The sequence below is a fragment of the Molothrus ater genome, chromosome 15, assembly GCF_012460135.2.
Source record: "Molothrus ater isolate BHLD 08-10-18 breed brown headed cowbird chromosome 15, BPBGC_Mater_1.1, whole genome shotgun sequence".
NCBI classification, from domain to species: Eukaryota; Metazoa; Chordata; class Aves; order Passeriformes; family Icteridae; genus Molothrus; species Molothrus ater.
In genome coordinates, this window is record NC_050492.2 from 18,383,154 (window position 1) to 18,400,825 (window position 17,672).

Below are 17,672 nucleotides of genomic sequence, written 5' to 3' on the forward strand. Positions count from 1 at the left end.
AAACAGGCTGCGGCACGCATTTCAGCATAGCAGCTCTAACTGCTCACCCAGGGTGCATGCTCACAAAACCCAACACCAGCCCTGCTTCCAAGTGAGCTACACCCCTAATCTTTCCTGTCTCCCATCCTTCTGCCCACCTTAAGTAAGGATCAAGTCTGAGCTTACTTACAGATAAAGATGATTTCCACTGTAATGCCACAGCTGCTAGACCAGCTCAGGGCTTATCAGGGACTTGTAATGCTGCTCACAGCACGAAGTCCCAAGAGTGAAGGGACTCCTGGGAGCTGGGAAATAGCTCAGCAAGTGCCCAGCTAGACTGGCTGCAGCCTGCTGGGCTCATGGCACAACCTGCAAGCTCTGGGCTCACCATCTTCCCAAGAAGTGCACGGTCCCCCCCTCTCACCTTGTTTCTTCTGCAACCCTGAAGAACAGCTTTGCTATCAGCAGGGCCTCACTGTAGTTAAGGCAGCTAAAATCACAAGTACCTAAAAGTGTCTTCTGAAAACAGGAAATCTAGAGAGTTCCAGCATAAATGCGCTAGTAACCTAATACACAACTACAGTGCTCTGGATCCTGTCCTGTTCGAGCACAACTTGACGTATCCAGCCCTCCTGCAGGCCAAGTTACCTGAACCTCAACATTCCCTTTTTCAGCCCCTGTTCCCTCAACCCCTTTATGTGTCCATATGTTCAACTCAGCCTTCAAATATCTTCCTTCAGAAATCCTACTTTCATCAAGCCTTTCTCAGTGCTCCTTGATAAATCAAGATTAAAGGTAGGTTGGTTTTAGTGGAAAATTTCTGATTTCCTTGGCACACTGGGGAGGTAAAAATGAGAAACAAATTCCATTTTTGCATTTCATTCAAGCTGAGTCACTTTGCAGGTTTTTTCCCTAGTGTAACAAAAATTCTGTGGACAGAACTGCTCACTTTACTGTCCTCACAGCAATAAATCAGCAGCTCTTCCTATTGCTTTTATGGAGATGAATCCATCACTAAAGGTTTTTAATTGCTTACTGTATTCTTCGCAGAATTCACTTGTAAGAGCATTTAGCTCCCAAGACAGTGAAATTCTGTGGCCTCCAGGCTGCAGATGAGGCTCGGTGATTTGCCCATGAATAGTCAGAAAGCATGCACCACAGCAACACCAGAAGCTGGCTCTGATCCCTGCCTGTGTACAAGCACTTGTCAATCACAAATGGTCTTGTCCACCAGATAAAAATACAATCACACTTCTTGAAGTATTTATCTGCTGCTGGATATTTAGCATCTACCACCCTGGTAAGGCTGGATATATATAACTGTTACCATAGAGCAAGCAATGCCTTTTCAAATCTCAGGGCTATAAACTATCATGGCTCTTTCACTTCACTCAGTGTGGAGCTGGCCCCAGCACAATTCCTTTGCCAATTTTGAATGGCAAACTTTAAACAACTGAGCTATTCCTGCAGCTCTGAGACATACACGGAGAAGCCAGGGGAACCCAGAGGTTTCCCTGCAATTCCTGGAAATCTCAAGGATGCAGATGACTTGCAGCACAGCACTATCCTTGTAAGCACTAACAAACAGGATCCTGTGTGGGGTCATTCATGCTAATACAGTTAACACAGGGCAAAAGAGAAGTCAAAGATAAACCGTGTTCTCGTGCAATCAGAAACAACTTTGCTGTACAATGGACGCAGTATCACAATCCCACAAGCCTGACTGCAATTCAGTCGCTGGAGCTCCTCTGAGAACACGTGAGACAATCACGTATGTGCTTACACACACTGCAGAGAGTTGAGCCTCTGAATAGAGAGGGTTATCAGGTTTTACTGCTTGGCAAGTTGGGCACATACCACACCCCCAAAATGCCAATAACCACTCAACCTGAAGCCGGTATAAAAGGAGATGAAGATAATAGAAATCAAATACTTACTTTATGAGGCCATCCTCCACGTAAATGTCAGCATAGAATGACTGGTCATCATTGACTATTCGCCCTCCTTTAATAAGGAGACGATCACTCTGAAAAGGGAACAGCACAGCAGCTGTCAGTAGCACATACCACACATGCTTCATTCACTTTTGACTGAGAGGGTGGTTAGACACTAGAACAGGCTGCCCAGGGAGGTTATGGATGCCCCAATGCTGGTGGTATTCAAAGACGGGTTGGTTTAGTCCTTGAGCAACCTGATCTAGTGGGAAGTGTCCCACTAGAGGGGGTTTGGACTACATGATCTTTTAAGGTCCATTCCAACCCCTTAATATATTATGATTTTATGATTCTCAGCACGCTGTACAGGTGCTCTCCCACTGCTCACCTCAACCACTGATGCTGCAGAAGGGTCACTGGACCTGTGTCAACACTCCAAACAACACTACAAGAGCAAGGATTGAAAATGTCGTACTCCTACAGATGTTTCTAAGTGGGAGAAGGGCTGCCAGAAACACCGCCGAGGCAGACTGAGCACAGGGGAGAGTCACTGGGGACACAGCAAATATGCTTCCCTAAAATATAGAGAGAAGTCAAAAGCTTCCTACGCTGGGACATTACGCACATTACTTGGCAGCCAGCATGAGCCACACATCAGCATTTAGAGCAAGTTTGTACTAAGGGCATGTCTCTAATGACACCCTGTAAAGTAAGTTGCATTAAAGAAGACAAGTTACTCTCTCCTCTGTTACCACCTTGCAAAAACCACCAACAGGACAGGCAACCAGCTGTTAATCTGTCACTCTCCTGCTGTGCTTGGGGTAATGCTTCTGAGGCATTTCACAGGTCTATACAAAAACCAGAAGGCACTAGACTGCACTCCAATCTCATGATTTACCACCTCTTCTGTTCTCCTTTCTATTGACCAAAATGGCCAGCAGCCTTCTCCAAAGGAGCACAGCCAGACGCCAGAGGAACGCCCCAACCAGAATTGTCCTTATGCTCTTCCTGCATTTACACTTTTGGACCAGACAACTCAGCATACACTGATGGGAGAGGATGGGCACTGTCCTGTGGGAAACAGACCCTGTCCAGAGGAACTGGGATGGCTGAGGTCCTGCTCTCCTACCTTCCTCTACCTGCACAAGTCTGCACAAGCAGCTGCAGGAAGTAGAGGGGCAAACCACCTGATCTCACATATGCCTGCCGCGGATTCAGGTGACATTGGCTAACTGCTGTGCCAGAGAACATGTTGTCTACCTGACTGCTTAAAACACCTCCAACAACTCTTCAGCTCTTAATGACACCTTACTGTTCCTCTCTGTTACCCCTGCTGCTCACAGCCCAGGTTTTGGCACGTAAATACGCTCCCTTTCCACAGTCTGAGCCTGGACAAGAGCCGACCAGAGCCTTCAGCAGGGCTCACATGCCAGCCTCACCCTGTGACGCTGTGGCATGGTTAATTGCTCCGCAGGGAAATGGGTTTGCTCTCCACCCACCACCCCTGGGGCCATTTCTTAAGTATCACCACCATAGTGGGAATTTGCATCCCTCTGTCAACAGAAGGACGCAAAGAATACTCCTGCATCCCGGCAGTAGCCAAAGCCCAGAGCCCCGCGTGCGTTTTCACAGCAATCTCATGCACACGCAGCGGAGACAAAGGAACTGGGTGGGGAAAGGAGGGGAATGCCGGCGCCTGCTCAGCCGCCGCAGCGCAGCCCCCGCACAGGGCCGGGGAGCGGCCGCACACGGCTGGCACCCGGCGAGGGGGCTCTTACCCTCCCCGCCAGCACAGCCCAAGGGAGCCTCTCCTCCCACCAGGGAAAGAGCTCCGCCGAGCTGCTCCGCTTCCCCTGCCACTCACCGTCCTCTCCAACAAGCAGACCCGCGGGCAGCCCCGCTTCTTCCCCGACCCCAGTAACAACACATCGGGCACAGGCGTGCCCAAACTGCGCTAAGGGGGGCCTGGAAGCAAGGGCACGTCACAGCCCGCCATGCACAGCTCCCTCGACATCCTGCACTCCATGAGCACGCAGAGATCCTGATCCTGACCAGCGACCTGGGGACCACAGCCAGGTCTCCCTGGGCAGCACAGACGCGTCTCGGGAGCAGCTGGGGCACAAGGACAGCTGGTATGCACTGGCTTGGCAGCCCCAGGTGCTTGGGCCAGAGCACAGCTGTGCTACGCCTCTGCCCATGGGGCACACACTGGGCGATGCTCAGCTTTGGGGCTGAGGGCCCTGAGCACACACACGATAACAAAAAAAATCTCCCTGCCCAAATGCACTAACAGCCCTCCATTTTTTTTGTCTTGCCCTCTCCAACTTGCTTTCTTGAATTCCTGGAGCTGGTTCTCACTAGAGTGCGGGAACATCAGCAAATACTGATGCTGGCCTGCCCTTCCCTGAACATCAGACTGGAGGAAGCCAAGGGAGTCAGGCAGAGGCAGCACAGGTGCAGGAGACTGTCCCATTGACAATTACTGAATAAAGGGTTAATATGAGCTCAAGAAATATGCCTGCTCCACACTCACAAGAGGTCATTCTGCAGTAGATGTGAAGGGCTGCTCAGTGCTAACTGTCAGTACACAAAATTGAGAGATCCACAGTGGCTGAGGCACAAACAAGGCATCCATTCAGGAGATCAGGCACTGCTAGAACCCACCGTGCCCATCCGACAGCAAAGGGACTGCACCAGCACCAACCACTGACTGCAAAGAAAAAAAGGCAACTAAATTGAATGAAGAAAATCCAAATGACATGCCTACAGGCTCTGGCACTGTTCAGGAGTGCACCCAGGTGACAAGAGGCAGGGAAAGAAGAAAGGAAGAGAATGAAGCAGTTATGAGGAAATGAGTCTGACTTAATAGCCAGGCTTCTTCAGTGCATGCTAGCAGAGCAGCCCCAGACCACAATAAATGCACTGTTCCCATATCAGGGCTCACTGTGCTCTGTACACCCACCACAGCTCCTGCCAGCCAGTGTCAGGCTGTGTCATCAGCCTCTGAGCAGAGGGAAAAGCCCTCCTGCAGCAGGAGCCATGGGGCCTGGCCAGGGAGGGAGCAGCCAGTGCCAGCACAGCCTTTGGGCACAGGGCACCAAAGCAGCCGTGAGCACGAGATGCTGTGGCTGTACACAGCCCTGCCTCACGCTGGCACTGACCTGCCAGGCCCCTTGGCCTGACCTCACTGCTGACACTGCCTCCAAAGCAGCCAGTGACAGCTCCTCTGCCACCAGTGTGGTGCCTTCTGGTGCCTTCAGGCACAAGAGATGCCTACGAGGCCAAGCCTGGAGCTTTCCCTCCAGCACAGCTCTGCCAAAATCTGCCGGACTCGCCACCAGCCCTCAACACCTCTCCATGCTGGTAAGCCTTTATGCAGAACTCTCCCTGTCTCTCTGCCTGTTTGCATTTGGGATCAAGCTTTCAAACCCATTATCCATTCCCTCATGCCCACACTCTGCTCCTGATGCCCTTAAGCATCATCTGGTCATGTTGAGATCCCAAAGTATCAGGTGGTCTTCAGAGTGATGCTGCAGAAAAAAAGGCAGGCAGCACTTCCAGAAGGCTGCTGAACCCAGCCAAGAACAGTGCTCACCTCATTTACAAAGCACAAGGGCATAATTAGGGGAGCACAGAAGCAGGTGTATGGTTTTACTGCTTTTTCCCTGGTAAAAGCAGAGACACTAATTGCAGAGGTGTTTCATCAGAAGCTTATGGTTCCTCCTTACTAATGCACCACACAACAGCATGGAAGAAGCCCTGGCTAGTGTCATAGGGAGAGATAGCTGCCAGCTACACTGTGATTCCCTACGGTTTGTGGCTTAAAATGACATACTGACAGCTACCAGTTCACCAAAACCCGTCTAGTCAGTAACTGAGGCCTTCTGCCCCGTGTGTACCTGATACACCATACACACCTCCTTGTTTTCAGAGGTGGCAGAGACATCACAGAGATGATATTTGTGGGCTCCAGCAGGGGAATTGGGGTGGGCATGGCTCACACCAAGAAAAAATATGGGATCTCCAGTCTACCTGGCCTAGGAAAGGATTTTATGACAAAAGCACAAAGACTGAGTTATTTTGATTCAACCAACAGTTCTGTTAACAGGTATTTTGTAAAATCAGGACAAGATTTTCGTCTTCCACCTCTCTTCCTGCAGAAAAACATACTGCAAGAGGGGAAAGATTTTGATCACCTTTCCAAACAGCTAAAGAAAAGGAACCAATAAAAAGTCTCTCAACAGACACACAAGATCTGAAATTGCTATTCTCCTGAGCTGGGCACCCTAGAATCAGCACACATGTAAACAGTAATAGGATGTTTAGTGGTCTCTGATGCATGGTGCACAACACGAGACAGTGAGGAGCAACACATCCATACCAGGCTGATGGAGCCATCACTGAGAAAGCCAAAGCTTTGGCTCACCTCCCCTCCCTGTGTTTCCTCCATGGCACAACTGACAGACGCGCCTGTACTTCCCAGCCTTCCATCAATGACTACAGTCTTGCCTGTCACGTACAGCTTTTGACCAGGCTTTTACAACTCATGTTGGGAATAATTTGCACAGAAATTTATCTCACACTAACACATGCACCACTCACTCGTGCTCCTGGCCTCTCCACTAAAATGGCTGTCCTGGAAAAGATGAGAAACTGCTGCAAACAGATACAATAGGCAAACTCTGATTTTTCAGATGTTACTGGCAGAAACCGACTACAAATATTGACTGCAGCACTGTTGAGTACAAGAGGAACCAGAAGGGATTGTTTCTGCATCTCCAGAAACACACTAGGCAGTTGAAACATAGCTGGTGGGAAGTACAAATACCCAGTTTTCCAATACATCCTTCATGAAAGCCCAACCTGCCCATTGCTCAGGTGACAGAAGTGCAGCATTTTCAGCTTCAGGAAAAAAGCAAAGGATTTAATAGGGATAAATCAAGCAGCTTGGAAGATTTTGTTACCACTGAGGGGAGAAAGCTGCCATTGGATCCCAGAGGAGCAGGCACAAGCCCTGCATATTGATTAGGCATATCATAAAGAAAAAGCCCCAGAGAATGGGAGAAATCCCACCTGCAGCAGCAGTTGGGGTGTCGTCTCCATTGTGGTCTAAGGATACAGAAAAGGCAGTATGTGTAAAGCCATAATATTGCTTGTGAAAGCATCTGAATCTAGGCTGACAAAGGAATTTCTCTTTACAGTGGTCAAGATCTTAATGCTTCTTTAAGAGCATTTTGTTCACATTTGTAAAAAGAATAATGGAAGTCGAGTGCTTTGCTTTTCCTTTTTCTTCAGAGAGCCAGAACTGTCCTCAGTAGAAAAACCAGGAGCTACAATGAAGCCAGCGAAAAGCCAGCAAGATGAAAGACCAGACTGCCTTCCCAGAAGCAAGCCCTCCGCGGCCTCCGCAGGGCGAGCCCGGAGCAGAGCTGCCAGGCAGAGAGCAGAGCAGGAGAGCCGCAGCGGGAGCGCCGCGGCAGGGCAGCGCTGGCACCGGGGCTCCCGCAGCTCCAGGGCCAACCCACCGGCCGCCGCCTCTCCCGGGCGGGCCGGGCGGGCGGGTCCCGGAGCGCTGCAGCGGCACCGCCGCACCTGACACGGCGAGACCGAGGAGCTGCTCGGCGGGGGCATCGAGCACGGGGAGCGCCCTGCGGGAGGCTGGCCCCGCACGGGGGAACACCCCACCGGCACCGGGCACTGCCGGGCACCGACCACCGCAGACGCTCCAGCCCGCGCTGCGCCCGCGGGGGCGCGGGTCCTGCCCAGCACAGGTCACCAGCGGGGCCGGGACACCTGCGCGGGCGGCGGCTCTTTGTCTGCACGCCGCCGCCGCCGCCCCGCTCCGACCCGCAACGCCGGACGCCGGCACCGAGTTTCCCCACCGCCCCACGGGCCGCCCTGCCCCGCCCGCCGCACCCACCGTGATGCGCGGAATGTTTTTCTTGCCCTGGTACGACATGGTACCGCCGGTCCGGCCCGACCCGCCGCCGCCACCCGTTCTGCCTCCGCGCCGCTTCTCACAAAGGCGAGACCGAGTCCGCACCCGCCGCACCGGGACGGCCGCCGCCCGCCCCGCCCACCGCGCCGCCCGCCGCCGCCAGGGGGCGCCCGGGCCTGGCCCCGCGCAGGGCGCGCCCGCCCCGCCCCGGCAGGTGCCGGCATCGACCCCGGGCACCGGCAACGGGCACCGGCAACGGGCACCGACCCCGGGCACCGGCAACGGGCACCGGCAATGAGCACCGACACCGACCCCGGGCACCGGCAACGGGCACCGACCCCGGGCACCGACCCCGGGCACCGGCAACGGGCACCGGCAATGAGCACCGACACCGACCCCGGGCACCGGCAACGGGCACCGGCAATGAGCACCGACACCGACCCCGGGCACCGGCAATGAGCACCGACACCGACCCTGGGCACCGGCAACGAGCACCGTCCCCGGGCACCGACACCGACCCTGGGCACCAGCAACGAGCACCGACACCGGGCACCGACAACGGGCACCGACAACGGGCACCGACACCGACCCCGGGCACCGGCAACGAGCACCGATCCCAGGCACCGGCAACGAGTACCAACACTGGCCCTGGGCATCAGAAACGAGCACTGACACCGGGCATTGACACCAACACCGGGCACTGGCTACGAGCACTGACACCACGCACCAGCACCAGCACCAAGCACCGGCAATGAGCACCGATACCGGCCCAGGCACCAACGCTGTCCAGTCTGTGTCTCAACCCAGCCTGCAGGGATGGCCCATGGGAGCGGCCACAATCAGGGCTCTGTGCTGGCCAAGACTCTCCATGTAGCACTGGCAAGTAGAATGAACATGGTCTGTAACAGAACAGGCTGTCTTGGGCTGCTGGAATGCACCTGCATCACCTCACCCTTCTTTCACATGCACAAGAGTTGGAAGCATTAAAAAACAATAAAATACACCACACATCTGGCTCCAGGAATCCTACATGCGATGCAAACACTACAAGTGCTGGCAAGGACTCTTCCAAGGACTTTTTCCCTTTTCTCTGCTGTGACTTTGGTAGAAGGTTTAAATGGTGGAATTGTTTGCAAGTACTCAGCAAACAGCTAAAACAGACGATGCCGAGCCTGGCCCACAGCTGGCCAGGACCATGCCAGCAAGAGCTGTACCACAATGGGACAAATCTGTCTACTCTTTCCTGCTTGCCACAATCCACTGTGTTGCCAGCAGGTCGTAAGACCCATGGCCACCCTGAGCCTTGCTTTCTCTTCCAGGCCAGCTGCAATTCCACTCTTGCGCAGAGCTTTGAACACCATCAGCAAAAGATGCTCCTACAGATTCTGCTGCCAGGCAGCTCCACTAGGAAAATTTTACAGCCACACCTGGCAAGGACATTGCTGTAAATCCAATTCTACTTCCTGGCAGAAAAACAAGCCATCTGACAAGCCTGGGTGTCCAACACCCAAACCCTCCCTCCAGTTTGCTTTCTGAACTAGAACCCAACAATGGCATCAGGGGCCTGACAAGCACCCTGCTCACCAGTGTGTGCACAGGCAGAGCCATCTCACAGCACAACCCCTGACACTGCAGCCAACTTTGACTGAGAGAAGTGGGTGACAGCAGCGTGGACTGTCAGTACCATGTGCTCTGCAGTAACCCAGCCTAAAGCTTTTGCTACCCACTGAGTCTGTTACTCTGTGTGCTTCTGCACACTAGTTTTACTGAATTTGTGTTTATTCTAAACTCAAAAACCTTTCATCAGTTTGAAGTCAAAGTCAGCAGAGGCTCAACAACTTACTTATTACTACCTGGACTGTGAGAATACTGACAAAATTGTAAGGGCTGCTTGGCCCTCCTGTTTCCCTGTCCCAGCTACTATGCCACTGCTGGTGAGCTGCTGCACCCCTGTAGTCAGCAAGAGATGGCTGGAAACCTTCCCCTCTATGGCAGATCCATGGGCAGGGGATGTCTGCAAGCACCAGGCAGTGAATGGGGGAGCAGGGCTGTGCCAGAGCCTCTGCAACCAAAAGCCTGTGGGGAGATCAGGTACCAGACCACACTGTTCTTGTCACAACACTGCAAAGCATCAAGAATGGGTCCTGGTCTCTACTGAAATTAGACTGGCTGGGTCTGGGAGATGAGAAACAGCCTCAACTCCCATCACCAAGCCTCTCAAAACTTCACTCAACACATTTTCTGGAAAGTTTATCAGTATCCCCATGCCTGGTGGTGCCACATTAACTTTGTCTAGACTCAGAAAGAGCAGCAGTTAATTAGTTAATAATAGATAAATGACTATACAGATGCTGCTGACTTCAACACTTGGACAGTTTCAAGAGTCAAGCTTGAATCAGCCCCCTGGATGCTGGCCAGCCACAGTGACTTCAGATCCCTAGTTTGAAGAGATGTGCTTTCCTCATGGTTGCTATGTGACACTCACACAAATACAATCAAACACCCTGCCCTGGGCCCAAAACATTCAAAACAGAAAAAAACTTTTTCCATAGGATCTCTTCCAGGTGCAGTGTATGAGGCGCTACTCACACACTTTAAAATATCCGCTATGAGAAGCATGGTCAATCTGAAAGTTACTTAAAATGGCAATCCTCAGAGCTCAAAAGCTCCTCACGGCTCCAGGTGTTTGTGGACAGCCACAAAAGAGAAGAGCGGGGTGAGGGGCACTAGTGGTGTGAAGACTGAACAGAAGGCGCATGCTGCTGCAAGGACTTTGGCACCAAAACAAATGCAGCTCCGACTGTGGCCCACCAATGCTCAGCAGCCTGGCTCAACCCCTCTGTGGGGACCAGGAGGCTTCTGACCCAACTCTAGTGCAAAGGGAAAAAGCAGATCCCACCACCCCGAGTCCATGACCAATGACTCTTATACAGCACGACCAACATTCAGTGGATATCACCATGGAATTATCTGGGCTCAAATGTCATAATGTTCAGCAGATTTGCCAGGCCAGCCTGTCCCCATGCATACAATCTCCTCCTCCCATACTTATTCTTTGCATGAAACCATCCTCTCTGCTCTCCTAGCAGATGAGTTTTCAGAGGTTAACTTACTTCAGAGGCAGTGAATCCAAGGGACAGAAACACCATCCTTTCACCAAAGTGGGATGTCCTGTGCCCCCAGAACGGTTCCTGCACACCACACCCAGAGCCCCTGCCATGTTCCTGGAAATATCTGCTTCAAGCAGGCTGAAAACAGGCTGTGTCAATGTGGAGCTGGCTATCTGTTTTATACCCTGACTGCAAAACCCAGTTTCTTTTCTGCTTACAAATTCCATAGTGAACAACATTTCCTGAGAAGAGCATGATGTTTTCAAGACCACATCAGCCCAAATAACACTGGCACCATCATATCAAAACCCTGGCAGAGCAAGATTGGCCCGGCACCTCAGTGCCCAGAGGCCAGGTACCCCAGAGGCTACTCCTGCCAGCCAGATCCCTGCCACCCCTGCACACACACCGGGGCCCACACACCGGGGCCAGCCACTGCCAAACCCCAGAGCTGAGAGTGAGGACAGAAGGAAACCAAGGACCATTGCCACAAGCTAGTGTGAAAAATCAAACTACTTCCATGCTAGGGTAAGTTTTGTGGTAAAACATAAGCTCTTTGCAGCAAGCAGGAACTCTTTAACTGAATCCCTAATTTCTCTGGAAATCTAGCCCTGCTGCATAACTCCCATGGAATCCAATATCTGTCTTCTTAAACAGGGGGGTGGGATAACAAACTCAACAGTTTTGCTTAAGTGCTGGCAATAACCTCTGTCCTAGCACAAGCAGCCAAAGAACTGACTCTTATTGCTGTGCTTCAGGCATCAGATTTCTTAAAAAAACACAAACACATATATGTGGGATTTTTTTCAATAAAGACCTGAATATTTAGTATTCAACTCCACAAACTGTAATGCAAGTTTAACTGTTGCATTTGTTATGTAGGAACTAGTTCAGTGGGGTGGATTTGTTCCTATTGTTTGTAAAAGTAACAGACATAATGTAACTCCAAATTATTCTCTTATAAAAAGAACAAGTAAAACCAAAACACAGATGCTGAATGGGGTGATATTGAGGTGTTAATGCTATTGAAGTGCTTTAGGATCCCTTCCACAAATTCAGGATTTTAAACTGCTAAAGGCAGTGCACAACTGCAACTTCAGGTTGTGCCAAGCTGCCTCATGAGGCACAGACTGCTGTTGGCTTGGTATTCCTGCTATAAATTGCTGGCATTGGAAACCAAAAAGCTGAATGCTAAAGTCAGAGCACATTTTACAAGTGTCAGAAAAACAAAGAGAGGATCAAGTTAGTCCAAGCTTTGATCTCCATTTGAGGCAGCCCTGCCTGTATTTCCAGGGTGTATCACAAGTTAGATATCACGCACGCCAGGAAAAAGCAAAGGACTGGCTCCTCCCAGTCTTCTGGAGGGGACGAACTTTTTGCCTGCTTTCACTGCCCACTAGTTTCCCCTGCATTTCTTTTCCCCTTCCTCTCCAGCCAATAGAGCTGCCCCAGCCTGAGGTGAAGCCACAATCCCGTGTTTGTGGAACCACAGCCAGTTGCATTGGAAATGACAACTTAAGCTGCAGAACCATGCAGCAGGAAGGACCAAGTGTCTGGGGATTAGCACCATGTGCTCCTACCTGTGTGACTGCACAGGAGGGTGAAAATGCAGGATCTCTGCATGGCTGAGCACTGAGGAGAAATGTGGAGGATGCCTCCACAGGCTTCTGGTTGACCTTCCCAGGCACCAGGGTGCAAGGCTCCTTCCCCTCTCCTCAAAGCCCTGTTGCCTCTGCAAATGCCCAGGATTGCAGCTCTCCAGTACCTGTACAGGTATCGCCCACCTTCCATGAACATCCTGGCCAAAGGAATTCACAGGGTGCTGTCTGTGACCTACAGAGAAACTCTCTTTTTACTTAATGATAGCAAAGTGAACACAGTAATCCACTCTGGCTAACAAATGCATGACAGCTCTCAGAGAAAACTACAAGACACTTCAGAAGGGTAGAGTCCACACTGGCTATTACTGATGAAAACCTGCACCGAGTTAAATCACTCTTATTAAAAATAACAAATATCCCAGATCAGCATTGAATCTGGCCCCGCAGTGTTGTTCCTCCAAATCTTAAGTCTTGTGTGGCAAAAACTCTTGCTGCAGCAGAACTCAGTAGCAGGGAAAACTAACCTCCTGCTTTGAGCAAAGAGCACCTGAAGGACACTTCAGGTGCCCACCTCTTGTTCCCCAGGAAGCCCACCAGCCCACAGAGGCAGCTCTCCATAACCACACAGTAGTAGTCCCCTGGGCCATCACGCTAATGACCGTCACTCATTGTCCCTGTCACTCTCTGACCCTAAATCCACTGGCAAAGCTCAAACTCCCACTGACAGAGCAAAGGCATAGCTCCCAACTGCTTTGAGCTATATCCCCACTATGACTTCAGTACACTTCAATATACAGCCGAGCTTCTGTCCTTCCAATAGACTTTGTGATAAAACAAAATAAGGCTGGACCATGTGCCTGAGTCTATATTATGCTGCCCAGTTGCATGACACCACATGTCATCACTCGGCATTTATTCACCAGAGTTGTCTCCCTGTAGAAATGTTGTGGCTTTAATTGTGATTAATATCATTATAGGAAAACAAACAAACAAGGTGTGTTGGTCTGTTGTACTTCCAGTAAACTGTTCACTGCAAAAATTAGAAGACAGATCTGTCTGCTGTCCTGGGCACAGGCAAGTCTCTTACTTTCAGCTTCTCTAATAAACAAGTTGCTTGGGCAAGAGTAGATGACTTGAGTTCTCTCACTGTTTCTTAATCTGTGAAATTATTCAAAGTTCAATTTGCCTTGACAAAAGTGCCTTTGTGTGCCCTGAATCTGTAGAGTCCAACACAGGGAAACTCCCCATGGCTGTGCAGGCAATGGGGCTCAGCATGCACAGTTCATTTCCCATTGCACTGTCCTATTCTGGGTCACCTCAAAGCTTGAAAGCCACAATACCAAGTCATACAATTCCTTCTAGCCAGGCACACACAAAAACACATGCATGAAGGTGCCCACCCTCTTAGGCAAGATGTACAGATAAAAGGGGTTACTTACTTAGTGACCCTTACTCTTCTGATGCTTATCAGCTGAAGGCCTGAGAGGAAGAAATCTAGAGGCAGAAATCATCAGGAAGAGAGGAGCTGCTGAAGGAAATCCTCAGCTACAAAACACCGGAGATAAGGGTCTACATAAGACCTTAAAAGGGAACAAGGCTCTTTTTGAATTTTTGGCACAGCTAATACAGAAAAGCTCACAGCAAAGCATGCAGACAGGCTGTCAGGAGCTTCAGCTCCTTGTCCAACAAGCAACAGCATAAAATTGTTAATGCAGTGGTTAGTTCTGCAACTGCTACTTAAACCACGTAGACAAGGTTGATACTGACAGGAATAATGTTAATTTTATTCCCGACTTTGTAAAACAGCTGCAAAGCTCAAGAACATGAATTGAGAAACATGCCAAAGCATGCCAGTAAGAAACCAAAAAGCAGAGGCTGAAGAAATTAAAGTGCAATGAAAAAAGCTCAAATTAAGCATTGCCTAGCTAGACATTCCTATAGAAGACAGTGGACACTTAGGACAGCCTGATGTTTTTTCCCAAAATCGAGACAGCTCAAGTCACCACAGTTCACTGCTGTGCTTCCACTAAGCTCATGCTAGTGAGGTTAGGCTTCCAGATCACCAGTGTCTGCTGTTTATCAGGGTTTGCACTCCAGACCCAAGTGGAGGTTTCTGCAGAATGCCAAGACAACCACTACACCTTTCTGTGCTACGATGCAGGTGATTTTTTATTCCATCTTCAAAAATGGGGAGGTGGGAGGAGGTTTGTCCCTGCTCACAGTTGAAAAAGAGTGACTTTAAGATGGCTATTAAAAAGTTCAGCTCCTAACAAACTTATTGACCAACAACAGCAAATAGCCTTACTTGTCTGATGCAAAAATCAGCCACAGGACCACTGAAATCCCAAACAAGATATTCACACAACACTATTAACTTAATCATCTTCTTGCCCAACTACTAGTGCAAATAGGACCAGAACCAGCACAGCAAGCCATCTCACCCTCCAGCAGGAGGACTATACCGTGGAGCCGCATGGATTAATTTATCACTTTCACTCTGGTGTAAATTGAGAAACTTTGTGCCTAGTGATACCTTCAACGCTGTCCGTTCCAGATCAATGTGCAGCCCCCCCCACGCTGGTGTGGTACTTCTAGTTTGTGTCCGTGAGAGGTAAGAATCTGCCTGCTTTGAAGTAGCAGCTCCAAAAATCCCCACTGTTTTTGTTTTTCTTCCATGTTCGGTGCCGCGGGAGTAGCTATTCTTTCATAAAAGTATAAAAGAGTTCCTGCAGCAAACCGAGCCAGCGACTCTGCCTGTGCCGGTGCCGCGGCGAGACCGCCGACATCGCGCTCGGCGGGCGGAGCTCCGCGCACCGGGGACGGCCGCGACGGCGCCTTGCCGCGGGGGCGGCGGGGGAGCTGCGGGCGGCCGGGGCGGAGGAGCCACCGCAGCACCACCAGCGGCTCCTCCAGGGCCGGCGCCCGGAGGGGGGCGAGCGGCGGCCGGACCCACCCGCGGCCCCACACCGCCCCCCGAGACCCCGCCCCGGGGCCCGCGCCCGCTGTCCCGGCCCCGGCCCGGCCCCGCCGCGCCGCCGGCCCTACCCTGTCGTCCGCCGCGGCTGGGTCCTGGAGCCGCTCTTCACCGGAGGTGGCGCGGAGGCCGCCAGCGGTCTGACCGGGGCCGGGGGCCGCGCCGGGCGGAGGGTCGGGGCCGGTCGGCGGCGGGGCGCGGCGCTGCCCAACGCGCAGTGCCCCGAAGTCGAGGGTCTTGCTCTCGAAGGCGCCCTCGACGTTGCAGAACAGCCCCCCGCGCTTCGGACGAGGCGCCGCCGCCGAGCCGGGCCGCGCCAGGTACACCGGCAGCTCCTCGTCGTCGCGCCGCCCGTCCGCCGCCATCCCCGCCGCGCCGCCAGGACGGGACGGACGGGGCGGGATGGGGCGGGACTGGGCCGCAGGGCGGGGCAGACCCGACGGGAGGCTGAGGGGCGGCGGGACCCGGGTGGGTGGTGCTCGGTCGGAACCGCCGTCGGCTGCTCCGGTGTGCCTCGGGCCGGACGTTGCTGTGCGGAGCTGCCGCCGGCCGCCCTCCTGGGACGCTCCAGCCGTGAGGACGGAGCGGAGCACGGGAGCGCCTCGCCTCTGACCGTGCGGGGCGCTTGGCAGACGGGCTGTGCCCGGGCGCACCGGCAGCGGCCCCGACAGCCGCGTGTCGGTTTTCCCCCGCCGGTACGCGGTGCAGCCTGCAAACCAGCATTCGCTCGCAAGCCCGGGGCCGTACCTCGCTCTGCTCGGGCCGTGGTTCCTGCAGACCCACTGCGGGTAGGCGGACGCGACAGCCGGACGGAGGCAATGTCCCCTGCACAAAGGCTTCGCTGCTCCCAAATGCGACCACGGCTGCTCCTGACTGACTGCACAAACAAGCTCCGTGTCTTGGCTACTTCAAGGTGTTGCTTGGAGAGCTCCATTGCGACTTCATTTCAAAAGTACTGGAGGCCCGAAGAGCAGACAGACAGCCAAGACTGGGTCTTACAAATGCTAATGGCTGTATAACAGTAGTAACCTGTGAAATCGATCGTGAGCCCCAAAACTGGAGCTTTGACTAAAATCGTTTTGTTAAGTGCTCATTTCTTTATCTAGAACAAGTGTGCATGGTACCTGGGCTCGACATACTGTCAAGTGATTTCTCACACCACATTTTTGTGTTATGAGATATTGTCAGTCATGTTTTTTTCAACCTTTTCTGCAAAAACAAAAGAGTGCCATTATCTCTGCCAGTCCTCCAAGGGCTGGTGGTTCTTAAGGAAAATCCACATGGAGCCTGACCCATCATGGGTCAGAAAAATGACCCTGTGATTAAGCCTGGAGAGGCAGTCTGGGGGCACTGGCTGACTGAGGCTTGAGGCTGTGTGGGAGGAAATGGTTTGGGATCATTTCCCTCCTTTTCAACGCTGGGAAGCAGTCTGCTTTTCTAACTGGACTTGTACCAGTGTCATTAACTGAATCAATTTTTTTCTCCATCTAAGTGGAATAATCTACAGTAACTTGAATTTCTGAACAATTATTCAGGTCTAAAGGGTTAGGAGAAGAGAGGATGGACTAAATATAAACAGGCTGTGTCTGTAAACTTGGAAGAGTTACTTTAAAAGCCTTGTGTTACACAGCACGGTGAAATACTGATCATTGTCTGCCCTTACTTTCTGTAAAGCAACACCAGAGAGGGTTGCATTTGGTAGTTCTTGGGCTCTTACGTCAACTTTAATATGCAGCTGCCCCAGCATTGTGGCTTCAAGGTGCTCAGCACCATGAGTGTAATGTCTGCACCAGAGCCCCGCTGCCGCCTCACCAGGATGTGCCAGGAGAAGAGCCCAGCACTGTGACATCTCAGATGCAGGGGCAGCAGCAGTGGCTGGCAGCTAGAGAAGGAAGTATCCCTTCAAATAGCCAGAAAACGTTTGTTCCGGAGTTTTTTCTACTCCTATTCTCCTGGCAAATGCCCCTCCTCTGTAACGGATGCTTAGCAGCAAGACCACCAGTACTGGCCAAGCAAATGCACACAAAGTGGCTGCCCACCAGGTCTCTACCTTCCTAAGGGACTGCCTTAGCATAAAGGAATTAATCCTCCTGCTGCAAGTGGGATCCACTGCATAGAGGATGAAGCCCCCTCTCA

General features: G+C 52.0%; 1 protein-coding gene across 2 annotated transcripts in view; it reads right to left on the reverse strand.

The window, feature by feature from the left end:
- Positions 1 to 15,901, reverse strand: part of DPYSL3 (dihydropyrimidinase like 3) — a 28,418-nt gene extending 12,517 nt beyond the window's left edge. The window contains exons 1-2 of one of the 2 annotated variants that reach the window (XM_036391586.1): positions 15,608 to 15,901; positions 1,917 to 2,005 (exon numbers count right to left, since the gene is read on the reverse strand). In XM_036391586.1, coding sequence (XP_036247479.1) covers positions 1,917 to 2,005; positions 15,608 to 15,901 — 383 coding nt within the window. Of the gene's footprint in view, positions 1 to 1,916; positions 2,006 to 7,833; positions 7,981 to 15,607 lie in introns of those variants that run through there. The other variant, XM_036391587.2, reaches the window with a different exon arrangement.
- Between the last annotated feature and the right edge of the window lie 1,771 nt (positions 15,902 to 17,672).